The sequence below is a fragment of the Cebus imitator genome, unplaced genomic scaffold, assembly GCF_001604975.1.
Source record: "Cebus imitator isolate Cc_AM_T3 unplaced genomic scaffold, Cebus_imitator-1.0 Scaffold31, whole genome shotgun sequence".
In the NCBI taxonomy this organism is placed as follows: domain Eukaryota; kingdom Metazoa; phylum Chordata; class Mammalia; order Primates; family Cebidae; genus Cebus; species Cebus imitator.
In genome coordinates this window covers 7785210-7805565 of record NW_016107346.1, presented here as the reverse complement: position 1 = coordinate 7805565, position 20356 = coordinate 7785210, and the positions used below count along the sequence as shown (strand labels likewise).

The 20356-nt window shown below is 46.0% G+C and overlaps 1 protein-coding gene across 6 annotated transcripts in view; it reads right to left on the bottom strand.

Annotated features, from left to right (window-relative positions):
- Window positions 1-3251: 3251 nt before the first annotated feature.
- The window catches only part of SLC23A2 (solute carrier family 23 member 2), a 139303-nt gene continuing 122198 nt past the window's right edge, over window positions 3252-20356 (bottom strand). For all 6 annotated transcript variants that reach the window (XM_037736914.1, XM_017524005.1, XM_017524007.2 and 3 more), the window contains 5 exons: window positions 18433-18538; window positions 13544-13673; window positions 12712-12849; window positions 10064-10159; window positions 3252-8077 (listed from right to left, as the gene is read on the bottom strand). In XM_037736914.1, coding sequence (XP_037592842.1) covers window positions 7842-8077; window positions 10064-10159; window positions 12712-12849; window positions 13544-13673; window positions 18433-18538 — 706 coding nt within the window. In that variant the 3' untranslated portion in view covers window positions 3252-7841. The remainder of the gene's footprint in view (window positions 8078-10063; window positions 10160-12711; window positions 12850-13543; window positions 13674-18432; window positions 18539-20356) is intronic.

Here is a 20356-nt window from a genome sequence, read left to right as displayed (position 1 = left end):
AAAAAAAAAAAAAAAAAAAATTAGCCAGGCATCATCAGAGCCCAGGTCAAGGCTGCAGTGAGCTGAAATTGCACCACTGCACTCCAGCCTAGGCAATGGATTAATAACCTGTCTCCAAAAAGAAAAAAGAAAAAAATAAGCCCACATATTTTAGTATTAGAGTCAGCAGACATAAAATGACTGTCAAATTGCTTAGAAAACTTTAGAAAGTTGCTATGACTCCATTTCTGAACATATCTTGTAACAGTCTTTAACAATCCAAGACCACACTTTGGAACACCAGCGTTATAAACAGGACATATCAGGATTTTGTTTTGACATTTACTCTGACAATCTAGAGAGTTTGATTCATTTATAGTTATTGGTATATTTGGGCCTGTTTCTAGATCTCACATCTATATATGTCCTCTTTGCAACACCATAGTGACAGGGCCTCCAATTACATTGTGATATTATGGATATTTCTTTTTTCTTTCCTTTGGCCCTGGCTACTTTTCAGCGAGCAGGCTTACCAAGATATTTGTTGCTCACCTTTCCTTCAGTTTTACCCTACAGCACCTCCTACGTTTGTTTCTCTTTAAGTATTTTACAAAAAAATATTTAAAGGTGGGCATTCAAGTACCTAGACATAAAATCTAAGTTCAAAGCTCTTTTCCTTCAGTTCTTAAAAAATGCTGCTGAAAAATCTGATGCTCTTGATCAGAGCTCTTGAGGTTTTGAATCTGTTCATTCTCTCTGGAAGCTTTCAGAATGTTGTCTCTGTTCATCTTAAATTTTACTACCCAGTAATGAAAATGAAATGCACTATATTAAAGAGATATATCAGCTGGGCGCAGTGGTTCATGCCTGTAATCCCAGCACTTTGGGAGGCTGAGGCTGGCAGATCAGAGGTCAGGAGATTGAGACCATCCTAACCAACATGGTGAAACCCCGTCTCTACTAAAAACACAAAAATTAGCTGGGTGTGGTGATGCATGCTTGTAATCCCAGCTACAGAGGAGGCTGAGGCAAAAGAATCGCTTGAACCTGGGAGTCGGAGGTTGCAGTGAGCTGAGATTGCACCACGGCACTCCAGCCTGGTGACAGAGCGAGAAAAAAAAAAAAGAGAGAGATGTAACAACAAAAAAATATCTCATAACACTGAACAAAGCGTGACAACACATGTATCATTCCTTTTACATCATGTTCAAAACCATGCAAAACTTAATAGATTATTTGAGGGTGCCGTTATGTGGCAAAATTGTGAAGGAAAGGAAAGGATACATTCAAAATTCAGAGTAGCCGCTCTCTTCATGAGGATGAAGATGCAGTAGGAGAAGGAGTGGGGGGCGTGGAGTGTCTGAAGCACTGTTAATGTGCTGTGGTCAGCTTTTAAATACCTTACAAAATCTTTTGCATGTACCTAACTTCAGGTAAAATGATCCCCCTTGCGATGGACTCACCAGCTGCGATTCATAGGTCAGGATATTGGGATGGTGGCAGCTGGCTGCAGGTCTCGCAAGAGCGGCTGCAGTGGTCACTCATGGCTCAAGGGGCCAGAGAAGAACCACGGGTGGAGATGGGAATGGGGCAGTTTTAAGTTTGCCCTAAACCTGGGGTGTCCAATTTTTTGGCTTCCCTAGGCCAAATTGGAATAACTGTCTTGAGCCTCACATAAAATACACTAACATCAGCTGATGAACTAAAAAAAGAAAAAAAGAAAGAAAGAAGAAAGAAAAAGAAAAAAAATTCAGCCGGGTGTGTAATCCCAGCACTTTGGGAGTCCAAGGTGGATGGATCAATCACCTGAGGTCAGGAGTTAGAGACCAGCCTGACCAATACGGTGAAACCCCATCCCTACTAAATACAAAAAATTAGCTGGGCATGGTGTCCCATGCCTGTAATCCCAGCTACTGGGGAGGCTGAGGCAGGAGAATCACTTGAACATGGGAGGCGGAGGTTGCAACGAGCCAAGATTGTGCCATTGCACTCCAGTCTGGGCAACAAGAGTGAAATTCAGTCTCAAAAAAGAAAAAAAAAAAACTCAATGTTTTAAGGAAGTTTATGAATTTGTGTTGGGCAGCTTTCAAAGCCATCCTGGGCGGCATGTGACCTGTGGGCAGCAGGTTGGACAAGTTTGCTCTAAGTGAAAGCACACATCTAATCACCCCTGGACCCGTCATTATACCCTAACCCCACCAGGGAGCCATGCTGGGGGCAGAACGGAGCTGCTCTCAGTCTCCCACAACTCAGCATTTCCTGGCCCAGTCTGAATACTCAGCCTGAAAGTGGGCATGGCTGCTGAGACCCTCTCTGGTCACCACTCCCAAAATGTCTTCCACCTCCAGACGTGTTACTGTAAGAACAGACTCGGAATTTCACCCCCAAAGTCCAGCATGGGCGCACTCTATAACTTTTGAGGCCTCTGGGACTGTACTTCCTCCTCCCACATCCTCACAAGAGTCCTGCCCGTATCTCTGGTTCTCTGGGAACAAGGACTGATTGTGCCTTTCCTCCAGCTGTCATTGATCAGTCTGCCGGGCACCAGACGATGACGCTCATGAACTTATTGAACTGAATTTCTTACCAGTTGATTCCTTCCCTTAGGTGATGACTTTTAATTAATTACTATCAGCTTTCCGTACCTGAGGCTTCTGTATCCTTGGATTCAACTGAAGATTGAAAATAAAAAACAATAAAAAAAACACAATAAAAATGTAAATATGGAAATAACACAGTACAAGTATTACATAGCGTTTGTATTGTATCTGATAAGTCATTTAGAGATGATTTAAAGAATACAGGAAGATATGCAGAGGTTAGATCCAAATATTATATACCATTTTATTTTTTTGAGACAGAGTCTCACTCTGTCAGCTAGACTGGAGTGCAGTGGTGCAATCACGGCTCACTGTAGCCTCAAACTCCTGGGCTCAAGCAATCCTCCCACCTCAGCCTCCCAAGCAGCTGGGACCACAGGCATGCACCACCATGTGTGCCTAATATTTTTTAGATAAGGGGTGTCTCACTATATTGCCTAGGCTGGTCTTGAACTCGTGGGCTCAAGTGATTCTCCCGCCTTGGCCTCCCAAAGTGCTGAGATTACAGATCTGAGCTGCTGTGCCTGACCCATTTTGCCATTTTATATCAGAGACTTGAGTAGCCTCAGACTGTGATATCCGAGGAGGTCCTGGAAGCAATCCCCTACAGATTCTGAGGGACGACTCTTTTCTTAAAGAGTAGCCCCAGAAGGAGGCACGTGAAGAGAAAAACTGTGTCCAGGAGAGCTTTTATTTGTACGGAACAGTTTTAAAAATACAGAATAAAATAGCTTTATCTCTACTATTATTCACAACATCTGGTCCAAATATTACATATTTTTAAAATACTTAAACGTTTAATGAAGCCATGTTAGAAAAACAATATGAAAATTTTTTAAAAACTCCGTAAAAGAATTACACATCTCAAAAAACAACCCCACCCGAAATACCCTCAGTATGCAAAATAAAAATAAAAACCAACCAAACAAAACCCCAGAAAGGTATATATAGCCAAAGTCAGTCACAAAACTCAAGGAAAATATAGGCATCCCCACTGTTTTAAGAACAGTCAGAAATTTATTAAGGTGTCAAATGAAGATTGTTACTAACAGAAAAGGAGAGTCATTTGAGCCGTAAGACGGCAACGTGGGAAAGGGCGTCCCAAGTGCCTGGAAACACGCACAGCAATGTTAAGGATGCGGATGGTAGGGTGATGCTGAAACACTGTCAACACCAACCAGAAAGGACAGGAATGTCTGCGAGGCTGCTGAAAAGAGACCCCCAACGCTAATGTGCTTTATGGGCAGATGCTGAACGCTGGCAAAACTGGGCGGCCTTCTTGCACTACTCACGTTCTGACTGCAGGAGGGGCAGAGGGTGGTCCATGTCCTAGTCCCTGTGTCTAAGTCATGAGGGGACAGAGTACCACAGGCAGCACGTGAGTCCTTGGGCTCTTTTCTAAAGCCAAGGGGAGGCTCCCCGGAGAAGCGAGCTTTGTGAATGCTCAGCCGGAGCTGCATATTAGTGTGGCATGCACCAGGTGTGGCTGGGCGTGCACAGCTGGCATCCAGTGACAGCCATGCCGGGCCTGTGCCTGTAGCGAGTGTATACCCCATGCATGGCCACCCCCCTGGAGGCTGCTTCTTCTCTGGCCAGATGGGTTCTGGAATGAGGCTTCTGCTATTGCTCCATATTTACCTTCGATCTGGCCTGGCCACTCCCATGGCATCTGTATTACTGAAGATGAGACTTGCCAACTTTAAGTCTAAGTTGCTAGTACCAATGTTTCAGCAGGGACATAAATGAAAGAAATCACAACTTAGCTCATGGTCATAAAATACACGTATGGGCAAATAAAGTATACACACATACTAGAGATTCATCAATGGAGAAATTCTATCATCACATGACATTGTCATGAAAATTATATCATTCCCTCCCTGGAAAACTGTGGCTATTATCCTGGGTAGAAATGTTATTTTACTATATGGAAATACTGCAATATTCATGCATAAACCAAGTTATCATCATGAAAGTCAGTATTCTACAGTATAAAGTAAAACCTGTGTGCGAATTTGTTACCATGAAAATGGGAAACCATCAGGACCCATGAGGCTTCATTCTGGCTGGCATGGTTAAGCTACTTCTCCTGCCTTGATCAATCCCAAGAAACCAACTATAAGTTAGCATGTGAAATCCTCTTTAAAGATTCTGAAAGTAAATCTATCAGTGAATCTACATTTAACTCCCTAATGAGAATGAGAATCGCTTACAAAGACTAGAGTCACTTCCCATTATCTGTGAAGCAGTGGTGGGGGCTCCCCACCCCCCACTGTGAATATGGCATCACCTCCTGTCTGTATTAACACTATCTACTTTTCATGTTGGGATTGCCAACACAAATACTTCCTTTTAAGGACCAGGCAGGTGACCTGGGAAGGTGGTGGTGGGTAGGTGGTCTCTGCGGAAACTTGAGACTAACTGGCCCGCAAGGACATTCACATCTAATATATTTTAGAACGCTCTACAGGCAAAACAAAGTACAGGTGGTGGTTCAAGGCCCCAGCAATGCAGGCCAGTGGTGAGATGGGCAGTGTCACAACACAGACCGTGTGCGGCCACTGTGTCCCCCAATACCTCCCCTTCGGGTATGTGCTTAAACCCAAGAAGCAGATGAATACATTCTTTTTCTTTCAATTACAAATTTTCCTTCCGTAGCATATTTTCCAGCAGGATAATCACTTCCTAAAATGGTGTGTGTGTGTTACATGTTCAAGTTTATTAGTCATTAGGGGACGTCAATCACTCAAGGCTGTGCAGAAAGTACCAGATTCGGCAGGGGCATCTTTGCCCTCTTTGCTCCTCACCTCCTATCCCCTTACCCTCCTCGGACAGAATATCAGTTGGCCCCAGTGGAATAAGAAGAGCGGGAAACCCTCATTCCAACAGGAGTTGAAAGTGTAGGGGCTTCCTTCCCCACGTGAAGGCTCGCAGAGGGCACCCCACACATTCACGGAGTTGAAGCCTCCCGATAAAACCCGACCCAAGGAGGGGCCTCAGAAGGGGGTGGGTTTCTGGATGACTGAAGCACACACCCTGAGTGTTATGCAGTGGAAGACACCCAAATCAAGCTGAAGAGGTGCCCCTGGATCACCGATGGCTCTCAGGCTTTTATTTGGGTATTTGGTCCTTCTGCTCACCTGGAGAGCTAGAAAATTGCAAATCTCTGGGATGTTTAGCAATTTTCCCCATTTTTCAGAGCAGAGAAACTGGAGATGTTGAGCAAAATCCAAACAGAAGGAACTGAGAGCAACTCAGGGCAGGAGGGCTGCCAGCCTCGAGGGCGTCCCAAGGCAAGAGGGATGGAAACTTTGAGTCAGTGTGCTTTTAAAGTATGCATCAAATACACATTTAAGAAAACATACAAAATTAGATGTAATTTAGCATCTAAGTTCTTTACTTAATCTGCAGTTAAGATTTTGGCAAAACAAAGCAGTGGCTCCAAGGTGTTCTTGCCAGAATCAACCTCGAAGCCCTGAACTTCCAGGAGTGAAGTGGCTACAGTGACGTAGCAATGCTGCAAAGACAGCGCCGCAGCACTGCAGGGCTGAGCCAGCCTGGGGCCGAGGGGGACCGGAATGCACCGTGTGGACACCAGGCTGCTGAGAACCACGCCCTGCCACTAGACACAGGGGACAGGCAGCCACACAGCCAACCAGGGCTTGACTAGGTCAACGGCACTGAAGATGAGCCCCCTCATGAAGCGAGGGCACTGCTTCTTATCTCAGGCTTTTTCCTTTGCTGAAAAGCTTCAAACCAAACCAACAGGAGTCATTTCTCAGAAAGGATTTAGTGTTATTAATTAGAACTCTCCTAACAGAGAGGGAGCCTGTTGGCTGCTTTTCTTACCTCCTTCGGCCACCACTCTCACCGGTAAAATCAAGATCTAATGGATATGCAACATGGCAACCCACAGGGAGTCTCCTTAAGCCACGACTGCCAGAAATAACTTGCAACAGAAGCACGGGTGTGCGGGGCCAGCTGGGCCAACAGACCATTCCACGTGGCGGCTCTGCGTGTTACCCCCTCCAGCCTCCCTTCTTCACAAAACAAATTCACGTATAACTTGACCCATGGTTTCTGGGCTCTGGTCCAGTAGTCAGTTTTGATAAATAGATTAGGCATTACAGTATTTACACTTTCATGGTATCAAGCAATACAAAACACAACCACAACAATGGTTACTGGCCTTCAAAAGCCATTACAATAAGCTTCCCTGATGGTGTCCACAGCTTTACAAATGCTGGTTCTTTTCTTGATGGGGGGAAGGGTGGAGTGGGGGACAAGGAACAGGGATGCAAGGAAAGAGGGTCACATGGAAAACACTGATTTCCAAAATCTGCTACAGTCAATAACATTAAATAGGAATAAAACCTTGTAATTATAGACGCGCGCAACAATAACATCCACATGATGGCAGAGCCAAGACGCCCATCAGCTGTCTGACTGGTGCCTTGTGCGGCACTCCATACTCATCACATCGGCCAAGAGTGACAAATGCCAGATAAGGTGTCTCAGCCACTAGTGAAGTGAAAAGAGGCCAGTGTGCACGTGCTGGCCCAGCCAGGGCCAGGGTGGCCAGGAGAAGGTGCAGCCAAGAATCAGATATTGGCTTCAGGGTCCTTTCCTTTCCCCTCCAATGCCCCAAACAGATGTTCATTCAACATCTGTGCAGACCTTAGCCACAGCCAGAGCTGGGCACAGGACAGCCACACCATTGTTTTCAGGTCAACAGCCTCCTCCTCCAGGAGATCAGGGACAACAGACTCATATTAGGCCAGTCGGTCATGACAGTGTGAGGACACTGGTACCCCTTGGTCAGAGGAGGTCTCTGCGGGCACAGACCAGGGTCAGATGATAAGGAAGCAGGTCCAGGGCCTCGGAGAGAAAGAGAAAGCCCCTGGACCCTGGAGGCGGCTTATAGGAAAGCTGGCCCTGGGTGGTGGAAGGGAACTGAAGCAAGGAATCGCTGCAGATTTTAAATGCCCACTCCCCAGGGAGAACTGGAACTTCAAATCTAGTGACCACGGTCAGCAATGGACACTCTCAAAGGGCAAGGGGTCAAGGAATTAAATAAGGAGATAGGCGAGACACTGTATCAGGCACCATCATCCCCACAGCAGAAAAGTGATTCAGTCTGTCTTAGCTCTGGGGCGCAGAATGTAAATGTAGATATACAAACATGTATTTTACTTCTTGTTACCCAGCAAGGAACTACGGATACATGCCTCACTGCGGCTGGGCCACAGGGCACAGCGAAGGCTATCCTGTGGCCTGGGAGTCTTCGTCTGAACTCCGGCTGTTGTCACTTTTCCTCAGGCCTTTCCACCATGTGTAGCCCACGAAAGTTGGGCTGATGGGTAAGTAGCTGAAGCATCTGTACTTTTTAATAATGTTCATGCCAAATGGCAAATTGTAGGACTCCATGCCGTCGAGAGATTTGTTCCCTTTGCCCACACCCTTCTTCCATTTCCTGATTCCTCTTTCCTCTGGAGTACCTGTCACACACATCCCAAGATAAAACAAAGGAATGCTTTGTTTAGCAGCTCTACCGAGAATGAAACTCCCGTTTCATATAACACACACACACACACACACACACACACACACACACACACGTGCCATCCCACAGATCAAACCTGCCCAGAGCAAAGAACACCTGAGGAGTTGAAGGTGCTCAGCTATCCAGATGCCCAAACCAGAAGTCTAAGAAGCACTAGCCCCTCCATGTCCCTCATTCAATCAATCACCTAATGGCCTTCCGACCTCCCTATGCTTCTATATGAGCCATTTTCTCAATTTTCACTGTTGGGGTCCGGCCCAGGACATGTTATTGCTTTTCTGGTTCATTCTATCTGTCTCCCAACTGGTTATCTAGTCTTCTGGCTCATCACCCCCTGCCCCGAGTCTGTTCAAAAAATACTTTTGTAGGCTGGGGGAGGGGGCTCACACCTGTAATCCCAATATTTTGGGAGGCCGAGGTGAAAGCACCACGTGAGGTCAGGAGTTCAAGACAAGCCCAGCCAACATGGTGAAACCCCAACTCTTCTCAAAATAAAAAAATTAGCCAAGTGTGGGTGTGCATGCTCATAATCTTAACTACCTAAGAGGCTGAGACAAGAGAACTGCTTGAATCCGGGGAGCAGAGGCTGCAGTGAGCTGTGATCATGCCACTGCACTCCAGCCTGGGCAAAAAGCAAGACTTGTCTTAAAATAAACAAACAAAAAAACCTCTCTAAAAAGTAAATCTGAGTCAAAAAAAAAAAAAAAATCTCAAATCTGAGTTTGCAAAACAGGGCTGAGTCTTTATTGTATCACACAATTCCTTCATCAACCAGTCACTGCACAGTCACCCCGTCTGGATAGACCCACACTTCATGCTGCTTTGCTCCATTATAGCATGGTGCTGTGGGGGGACACACAGGTCATGTGCCTGTCATGCTCCTGTGGGGACGAATGCCCACCGGCTGGAAACTCCTGGCCACTCTGCGCCCTGACAGATGGGTCAGGGAGAAAGCTCTGAGTACACAGGACTCTGCAAGGAAGCTCAGGATGTTTTTATATCTAAGCTGTGCTCTCTCATCCATCTTTCGGAAATAAAGCTGACTTTAATTTCCATCAGCCTGACTGTTGCGCCCCTCTCTCAATTCCCACTGGCTTAGGAGAAAGAGGGTGGTCCTTATGGACTCTCTTAAATCCAGTGCCTTCCATCTCTTCATGTGTGTGATTCCTTCTGCCTTGGTTTCCCCAGCAATCTCTTGATCGAGGATTTTTATGGAGATGGGTTGTTTCAAGGGGGAAATCTCAATAAAACCTTCAAGCCTAAGAATAAGTATCACCCTTCCTTGAAGGCAGGGAAATCTACCAGTATATCCATGGTAGCATTTTACAATGGTCCACAGCAGCCACCTCCAAGGCAGGATGCACATAACATCCTAGTCTGTCACCCCAAGCTCAGCACGGAATGTATCCATAAATAGGGATCATGGGTTTGGAGAGGCAGATGCCTCCAGGCACCTCTCATCAATGATCCTGGACCCCTAATCTCAGCCTTCGCCCATGGTCTTCTACTGCCTTTTGGTCTTAGTTGGCTGGAAGCCCACCTTAGGAATGACTCATTTAAAGGACAGGCTCCCCACATGGAAGTGGCGCAGGCTGTTCCCATCGGTCTCAGATCAGATGAAAGCCACACTGCGGGCCCTTGGCCTGGGCTGTGCCCACCCCACTGCCATCTCACCACACACAGGGAGCTCACCTGCTATCTCCCAAAAGTCATTCAGTAGGAGAAACAAAATTAATCAGTTTATTTAGCAAAAAACGGATCCATACATGGAGGCCGAGAGTGCCATCACACTGTTTTAGAAAACAGTTATAACCAGTGATGGCTTTGAACTCATTTACTCTTCCTGTTTCCCATTTCTATTTGGCAAAAAAGTAACTCATATGTAAAAAAAAAAAAAGTGTGTTTGATATATACCACGTACCTGGAATGGTGTTATCCAGGATAAATGCCACACAGCCCCCTACAAACATAGCCGTCGTGAGAAGGACGTTCAACACTTGATCGATTCCTGTTATCCCTAGAAAGAGAACACAGACATAAAGGTCAGTGCCACAGCAGGGGAGAGCCTGACTTGGGAAGGGGCAATGGTGTGGGCAGAACTCCGCCAATCAAAGTAGTGCAGGAAAGTGTGAATTTCTTAGTTGTGCACGGGTAGACGAATTTTTGCCAGTAACGTTTTAAACTATGATGAATACTTTCAACAGTAATCCAAAGGTATCTCCATAAGGAGAATTATCAACAGTGGTGCATGAAACGTGAATCTAACAGAATGGCATTCTCCCTACAAGGAATTGTGAAGCCACAGGGATGTAGTCTGTGGATAAAAAATTCAAAATTAAAAAAAGGTAGTCATAAGGTTGAGAAAAAATTACAAAGTGAAGAAGATGACGACAAAATTATTTCTGGTACCTGCAATCATACAAGAGTTTCCTGTATCCTGAGTTACCAATAAGTGCTTAGTTGCTTTTAATCAGGAGCAACTGGATTTATAAAGATGTCCTTCCATGAATATGACATATTAAATGTAAAAAGTGGAAAGAATCCCATTTATCCACACATTTTCCATACTGAAGATCAAACGATCCTCAACAGAAAACCACAGGCACTGGTGAGGATGTGGAGAAACAGGAACCCTTGTACATAGACAGCAAAACGGTGTGGCCGCCATGAAAAGGTTTTGCAGTTCCTCAAAAGGTTAAAAATAGAAGTACCGAATGACCCACCAATTCCACTCTTAGGTATATACCCAGGAGAAATGAAAACAAGTACTTGAATATGTCTCACATTGATTATTCATGAATTAACGTATTTGTGAAATTGCCTACACTAAAATTTATTTGTAAACCAAAAATGAATGCCCTTGGTGCCTTCATGGGCATACCGAGCAGTGAAAAATCTAAGCTATGCCACACACGTTCCCAGCTGATGTCAAATGAGCTGACGAGCTGCCTTGTTCTGGCCTCCTCCCGTAAACAAGAGTCCTTTTTGCAGACAATTTAGTGCCCTGTCTGTCATGCTGTGTGTTTTCTGCTGGCAATCTCAGTGTTTAAAATGTCAGCCAAGTGATGTGAAGTGCTCCCTGATGTTCCAGCGCATGAGGTGGCTGTGGTGTTTTAGAGAAGATTCATCCCGGCACAAGCGTAGCACTGCTGGTTGTGTTTCCCCAGCAATGGTTCAGTATTTGCTAATACTGTTTGTGGCGACTCTACGGAACATAACTTCATGAATAATGAGACCTGACTGTACTTGTACATCAACATTCACAATAGCCAAAAGGTGGAAACATCCCAAATGTCCATTAGTGGATGAAGGGATAAACAAATTATGGTATATACACACAATGGAATATTATCTAGTCATAAAAAAGGAATGAGGCCAGGCATGGTGTCTCACACCTGTAATCCCAGCACTTTGGGAGGCCAAGGCAGGAAGATCACTTGAGGTCAGGAGTCTGAGACTAGCCTGGCCAATATGGTGAAACCCTGTCTCTACTAAAAACATAAAAGTTAGCTGGGTGTGGTGGTGGGTACCTGCTATCCCAACTACTTGGGAGGCTGAGGCATGAGAATCGCTTGAACCCAGAAGGCGGAGGTTGCAGTGAGCCAAGATCATGCCCAGGCCTGCACTCCAGCCTGGGCGACGAAGCGAGACTCCGTTTCATAAAAGGGAATGAAGTACTGCTACATGCTACGACATGGATGGATCTTGAAAACATGCTAAGGGAAAGACGCCAGACACGAAAAGCCACATATTGTGACTCCACTTACATGAAATACCTAGAATAGACTGTGAATCCATAGGAACAGAAAGCACACTGGTGGCTGCCAGGGACTGGGGGCAGGGGGTGATGAGGATTTACTGCTTAATGAATTTGGGGGTTTATTTTGGGGTAACGAAATGTTTTGGAAACTGGACAGAGGTGATGGTTGCACAACACTGTACTAGATGCCACCAAACTGCTTACTTTAAAGTGGCTAAGTTTGTTAGATGAATTTCACCCACAAAAAGTATATATATAAACAAATGGTCCTCAATTCTGCACTGGCTGAGATATTACCAGCAGCAATGGTTGTGTCTTGAGATGGTTCCTCCTTTCTACATTCTTCCATCACATTGCAGTATTAAAAGGGGGAGTTAAAAAGGTTAATTTTGAATGCACAAGCCACATGGTTTTGCTCTGAGGATTTAATAGGATAGGCATAAAATCATAGAAAAATGTGTTCAAAGTCTATGAGGTTGAGTTTCAAAAAAAATTACATTAACAGAGCATTCGTCTATTAAGATAGACTAATGTAATCAAAAGGATTTACAGAGAGGCATTCTCCTTCAGGAGAGGGTCCCGGTGAAAAACAGACCTTAGTATCCATGACCATCACATGAACACGCCAGCCGGAAGCCCACAGGGCTTCCAGGTAACTGCTGAAAAGTGAGACTCATGAGAAATGCATGTACAAATCTCCACAATAGTTCCTGAAGGTCCAAAGTCCTCTCCAATGGGCAAAGAGCCACACGTGGACTGGTGGCCGTGGTTCCAGCTCCCACTCCAAGATGCAAAGCCCATTTCCTTACCTGTGACAAGAGGGTTCTGTCTGAGGTAACTCGGAAGGACGAGTCCAAAGAAGATCGAAAATCCAAGCACAAAGAGGTTGCGGGAAGAATTCAAATCAATGAACTGCAGGTTAGAGAGGCCAACAGCTGTGATCATTCCTGGAGAAAAACACACCAGACCACAAGCTCCAGCACCACTGCAGTGTGGACAGCAGACTGCTCAGGGCAGGTAAGGGCAGGCTCCCTGCTGCCCCTTCTCTGTCCAGCAGAAACCAATGAGACCAGTGCAGGGACAGGAAGGGGGACGTGTGGGGTTGGACTGTGGCCACCCTGGGCTCTGAGCCAAATGACTCTTGGCCTAAGCACTATTTGGGCTCACACGGGAGCATAAACACCATGTGACATTTTGTCAAGTAGAGAACTAAGGACATTGGTTCCCTCTCTATACAAGCATTTTGATTAAACAGGGAGACCTACCCAAATATCTGGAGCATGTCTGGTTATTACAGCTAAATGGCGCAGAGATCAAATCAGAGTCCCACTGTAAAAACGGTCAGTTTTAAGTCGCCCATTCAGAGGGATGGTATTTGAGTTAAATCAGTCAGAAATACTAAAGAGATTAGATTTAATCTAAATATTCATAGCACAGTAAGATCTTATTGTTGGTTTCATCTTTAGCATAAATTCAACTCAGGGGGTGATATAAAGTTTTCATTTTTTGAAGGCATATCCTTTGTTATTTTAAAATATAAATTTATCATTATCTTCTTACTGAAAGGAGTCAGCAAAAACACCAGGATCCCGATTAAAAATCCATAAAAGTAAAGGAAAAAGCCAGAGAGGGGAGTTTTACCAAAGAGTGTGCAGAAAAGGGCTCCCAGCACAGGATCTGGAAGGGAGGCGAAGAGGGCGCTGAACTTCCCGATCATGCCAAGGGCGAGCATGAGGGCCGCTCCGCACTGTATCACGCGGCGGCTGCCGACCTGCAGGGCACACAGGAGGCCGGGAAACAGGGACTGATCTCCATGCCGCATCACCATAAATAACCCAAGAACCCTGAGGAGAGATACCCATGGCCTGGCTTGCGACCTTCCCCTTCTCCTCAACAGACTCGTCTCACCTGCACTGTGGGGACCCTGAGGGTCATCCTCGGCATCTCCACGCCCTGGTGATGCTCCCTGCACTCAGGCCCTGGGGCTCCACTGCCCTGGCACAATCATCATGGGTGGGGATGACCCTGTGTCTCGAATGCAAAGGTCACACTTTGCCCCTGCCTACCCCCTGGGTTCCCAGCACCACACATCACCAAAGTGACCTTCCCCGAAGCATTTCAGCCTCAATGCCAATTTCCCCACACCAGAAATCAGACCAAACCCCCAGACATTTCTGGAACCTCCTCTCCTGATGGTGCAATTCACATGAGAGGTGGCAATGAGAAGGGGCTACGGGTGAGGACATCTGGAGCCTGATGGCAGGCTCTTCTCCCAGCCCGCCTCTGACTCTATGGTTGGGCAGACCCATAGCCTCTTGGATGGATCTCAGGATCTTCATCTTGGTCATGCACAAGACTTGTGGTTTTGCTTTGAGAACTGGGACCTGCATAAAACCGCCTGAATGGTAGCTGGCACATACTGAGCCATCTGAGAGCCACCCACCTGGGCCTGGCTGCCTCTGGCTTTTCTGCACCCACTCGTCCTCCATGCTGCCATGGAGTGACCTTTCTAACACATGGAACTGGGGAGATCGGTCCCCTGCTTGCATTCCTCTGGTACTCATGAAATAAAACCCACTTCTCAGGCTCTTTCCAATCATTCGAGGAAGGCCTGGGCCTGTCTACCTGGACATCTTTCGCTGCGGCCCCTTCCTAGCAGATCCCAGACACAACCTTTTAACATCACCCAAATGCTCCACAGAAAAGCATCCCCTGACACCAGGACTCTTCCCCCATTATAGGCTCCCACGGCACCACGTAGGGCGTTATCTGCTACTGCTGATCTCTGCCTCCCGGCAGCTTCTGTCTAGCCTGCTGTCACCCGGACAGTGGGAGGTGGCACTGGCATCTGGCTCAAGAATCCTGCACTGTGGGCTCCTACTGTGTGCTGCCTCTTCCAGGAAAACACCCTGAGGATGTAAATTGGGTAAGGGAGGTTTCAGAGTGTTTGGGGGAATGTCCACAAGGCTTTATGTATGACCCCAGTGAGAAGCAGAAGATGGCTGCTTAAATTTTAAGTAAAAATGAGATGAAATTTTAAATGCAATTCCCCCCGTACACTGGCCGCATCTCAAATGCCCACCAGGCATACGTGGCTGGTGCAGCTGTGTGTGACATGTTGACCACTGCACAGAACTCTCAAAGGACCACGGTCAGCTGGTCAAGCATAAGCATCAGAGCCTGGTCTGAGGCTGTGCACGTGAGAGACAGCCATCCACGTGAGAGACAGCCGTCCAGCTGGACTCAGTCACTGTCCCACTGTCCCTAGCCTGCCCCTCCTCACCCCACAGAGGGCAGGGAAGCAATGGAAAAGATCACTCAAACTGACAAATCAAGCAAAAGTGACTCATGCTTGGCTGTTAAAATGCAATAAGGAAGGCTTTCATTCACGAATGGCTCCATCTTCAGCAAGCATTTTTGAGGAACTACTATGTGACCAGCACTTGTTAGACTGGGGCAGGTGAATGAAAGATGAATAAGTCACAAGCTTGATTAAATAATCTCACTGCTATACTGTTCTGCTGTCGGGGAGCCCAGCAGCAGGTTAGAGAAAATCTGAAAATTTAGGGTGGGTTGTTGGAGATGGTGCTGAGGGATGAGTAAGAGTTTGCTGGAGGAAGAACATCCAGGCAGCCTATGTGAAGACTCCCAGCAGGGTCAGGCACACCTGTTAGGTATGAGGGGCTGAACTGGCCCCAGGGATACCTGAAACTAAATCTGACACAAAAGTGACATCTGAAAGACTGATCTGCCTTTGATGCTGTCAAAAATACAAGCAGCAACTAAGCCATTCTTCCATTCAATGAATATTGCCCAAGTACCTATTGTGTTTTATTCTAACTACCAGAGATAGAGCCCTAAAACCCCAGCCCTCCTGCTGCTTCCCCAGGACTTTGTGTCCCCTCTCACAGGACCCATTCCCTGGAATCTCCTTGGTTCCTCCCTCGTGAACTGTGGCTCTACCTCTAAGTCCTTGGAAAAATAGACTCTAGGTGTATGGTTTTCCAAAGTCTTACACAGTGGTGCAGAATGCGGCAAAGAGAAATGAGCAAAGAGATTTGACAGCCAGGGAGATAGTACTTGCTCTGTTCCTAGAAATAAACTACAATAATGATAACGATGAACCTAGCTGGTCCAGGCAGGGAGGCACTCAGGTGCCATCATTCCTTCATGCAATATTGATATTTATGAAGCACCCACTCTGCCAGGCTACTGTTCTAGACACTTGGGATACATCAGCTCATTAAAAAGTGTTGGCAAGGTAACTTGTCAGAATAAGCTAGCACCATTCAAATTTTAATAAAAAGAATGATTTCCCAAACCACCTTGGTGGTCATGTTATATGATGATGTGTTTTAAAGGGGTGCAGAAAGAGGAGGCTTGTTAAACTGTCTTCCGCTAAGAGTCCCATCTTCTACAACACTTTTACTCCTACAATTAGGTATCCTTTAATTGGTTCCATGACCGCCACTTCCTTTGCCTCAGATACCAACAACCACAGATGCTCAAGTCCCTGATATAAAATGATATAGTATTTCCATGTAGCCTACATACATCCTCCCATATACTTATTTATTTACTTATTTATTTTTATTTGAGACAGAGTCTCGCTGTCACCCAGGTTGGAGTACAGAGGCATGATCTCAGCTCACTCAGCTCACTGCAACCTCCACCTCCTGGGTTCAAGCTGTTCTCCTGCCTCAGCTTTCCAAGTAGCTGGGATTACAGATGCCTGCCACCATGCCTGGCTAATTTTTGTGTTTTTAGTAGAGACGGGGTTTCACCATGTTGGCCGGCTGGTCTCAAACTCCTGACCTCAGGTGATCTGCCTACCTTGGCCTCTCAAAGTGCTGGGATTACAGCTGTGAGCCACGGCGCCCAGCCAACATCCTCCTATATACTTTAAATTATCTCGATATTACTTACAATACTTAATACAATGTAATTGCTCTGTAAATCGTTGTCAGACTGCACTGTTCAGGGAATAATAACAACAACAAAAAGTCTGTACATGCTCACGCAGAACAGTGCAGAAACAAACAACATTGGTTCAGAAACAATATTTTTGAATTGAAGTTGGTAGAACCCACAGATGCAGAGGGCTGGCTATCTTATTTGGGATTTGAGATTAGTTATATGGCTGTAAGCTCACGGCAGCAAACTGGCTAAAGAGTGGCATGGCTTAGGCCCCATTCCGTGCCCACGAGATCATTTCCTAATCTCCCTGTGTTCAGCACTCGCTTCTCACTGTGGGCAGCAATAGAGCCCACAGGATGGCACTGGAGGAAGTGCCCCTCAGGCAACCTTCCCTCACCTGCCCCATACCAGGAACAACAGGCAGATGGGGCCACTGGTACACCTGAGGCTGAGCTCTGGCAGGGCCCTGTCAACTTAGGGAAACCAACAAATAAGCCAGGCATGCAGGTGCATGCACAGCGGCTCCCTCGCACCTGGATTTGCAGTCAAGATTAATCAAACTTAGTATCTGGTTTCTCTTTGCCTGGTTACAGATCTTACATGGCAAGGGAGAATTTTTTCAAAATCCACTCTACCCTCCCAATTTTACAGAGGTCAACCAGTTCTAGAAGGTTTCTGGGCTTACCCCAAGTCCTCGGTGAGGGAGACATGTGAGTCAGAGGCCATCAAGGAGGGTGAATCAATTTTCTTGGTCTTAGTTGCACAACATACAATGGCCAATGGTGGGTCATCTCTTAATTTAAAACTGGTGACACCTCCCAGTTGGGATCCCATTTCTACCTTTTGCCCACCCTCCCCCTACCCCCATGGTCTATTCTCATCATTGCAGTCAAAGCGATCCTTAAAAAAAAGAAAAAACAATCAGATCAAGCTGCTCCCTGCAGCATCTGCTTCCACTCAGCATCTGTGGCTGCCTACTTACCTGCCTGCGTGACCTGGTCCTCAGTTACCTGGCAGACCTCGCCTGTTCAGACTTCCTGACCCGCACTGGCCTCTTTGCTGACCTTCCACTCCCAGGATAGGGTTCTGCCCTGGCCCCGTCCCAGTCTGGAATACTCTTCCCCACATTATCTGCAAGCTCCTTCCCTCCATCCTTCAGGTCCTTGTTCAAGGTCATCTGAAGATCAGCCTATTTAACACCTGGTCACCCTCTCCCCAAGCTTCCTGTCCCATGTTTCCCCCAGTACTTATCACTGGCTGACATACTGCATCATTTATGGACCTAGTATGCTGACTGTTGACTGTCTTCCCACAATGTAAATCCACTTTTTAATTCACTGATGTAACCCAAGTACCTCGAATGGTGGCCTGGCCGAGTGGGTGCTTTATAAATATCGCAGGAAGGAATGACAGGACTGAGTATCTCCCTACCTGGACCAGCGAGAGAAGAGAGACTTCCAAACAGGCAATGTAAACACTTAAAAAGGGAGATGGAGAGAAATGATTTGTTAAAATCAGAGGCCCACCCATTTGGAACTTGCAGTGGCCAGACCGATCAATAAAGTGGATGAATGCTTAGAGGCCCAATCATTTAATTAGAAAAATCTGTGTACCTTTGTAATTCCCAAAACTCCAATGTTGGGACTGGATGAAGTAGAGCCATTTCCAGTACCAAATATGCCATCAAGAACACAGGAGAGGCCCTCCACGAAAATTCCCCTAAAATGTAAAGGAATGGAGGAAAGAAAAACATTCATTCAACTGGGTGATCCATTCACTCTGAAACAGCCTCTACACATCTGCAATCCAAAAATGTGGCCCACAGACCTGCAGCTTCCGTATCTCCTGGGGGGGGAGTTAATAATACAGAATCTCAGACCTCACCCCAGACCTGCTGAAGCAGAATCTGCGTCCTTTTTTTTTGGGATGGAGTCTTGCTGTCACCAAGGCTGGAGTGCAGTGGCATGATCTTGGCTCACTGCAACCTCTGCCTCCCAGGTTCAAGCGATGATTCTGGTTTAGCCACTGGATAGCTTGGATTACAGGTGCCCATCACCACACCTGGCTAATTTTCATATTTTTAGTAGAGATGCGGTTTTTGTCACGTTGGCCAGGCTGGTCTCAAACTCCTGACCTCTGGGTGATCTGCCCACCTCAGCCTCCCAAAGTGCTGGGATTACAGGAGTGAGCCACTGTGCCTGGCCAGAATCTGCATTTTAACAGAACCCCCAAAGCTTATTCAATTTTGAGAAGCACCTCTCAAAGTTAAATGTTAGACTCGAGTGTTTTCAAATCACTGCAAATGAAAGCAAAGGATTTTAGCCAGAAAATAAAGCCATCTATTGGGGTACAAGACAAACATGGGCCGTCTATGGAAATAAAACACTGATGTGATGTTTTACTATTAAATTCTGTTTCATCAGGAAGGAAATGTTTTATAATTTCATAGGTACTGACACTTTTAAACATATTGATATATGGGTATTTAATCATATGCAGCAGCTCCATTAGAGAAAGATGTGGACATCAGGACTGGAAGCCCCTAATAGAGCCAAGGCAAGACATGCCAAACCAGTCCACTGATCTCATCACATATAGTCCCTTTTGGGGTGGCAGAGCTGGCTGGAGAACAGGGGGGGATCTGGGCTTTTTTTTCTCTGCAGACTCTTCAGGGGCAATTATCTAACAACTTCTGAAAGCTAAAGACCAAGTGTTTTGAGATCATAAACCCCAAGTTCATAAACACTAGATTTCAAGATTTCATTCACTTCTGCTATTCCTGTCCCTATTTATATAAACTGTAACTGTGCATAGATTACACAGTGCATAGCCCTGGGGACAGGTGGAATGTATCTAACTGATAGGCCTGGAGCAGTTCCTGCTGCTAAGGTTTCCACTACAGGGGAAAGAAAAGGTATCCTTGTGCTTTCTATGTGTCTGATTGTGGCAGCCAAGATTGGATGGGGAAACACGGAGAAAACAGGTAATTTTTGCAATGTCTAAACAGCACTGTATAGCCAAGTAAGGTGGTGCACACCTGCAGTCTCAGCTACTCGGGAGGCTGAGGTGGGAGGATCGCCTGAGCCCAGGAGTTTGAGCGTGTGGTGCATTATGATTGTGCCTGTGAATAGCCACTGCAGTGCAGCCTGGGCAACACAGTGAGACTCCAGGTCTTTACAAAACAACATCAGCAACTCTGTAAACAGTGAAGAGCTTGTTTTGCTCTGACGAAAAATTTCAGTTTATGGAAAAACAAAACAAAACAAAACAAAACAGCTATATATATATACGTCTCCTTTGATCCTCTGTTATCTTGTTTTGTGTGTGTGTATATGATCTCCAAATGATGCACACACACACCAAAAACAAAAACAAAAAACAAGTAAAGAACAAGTGCAGTGCTTGGCATGTGTTTTTTGAACTTAAGGCTTCCAATGGTTTTGCAGAATGTTATTTGATGTCACTGAAATTAAGGAAGGGTAGGAATTCTGTTCCATGTCATGAATGAGGAGGAAAATGAAAGTGAACAAGAACAGT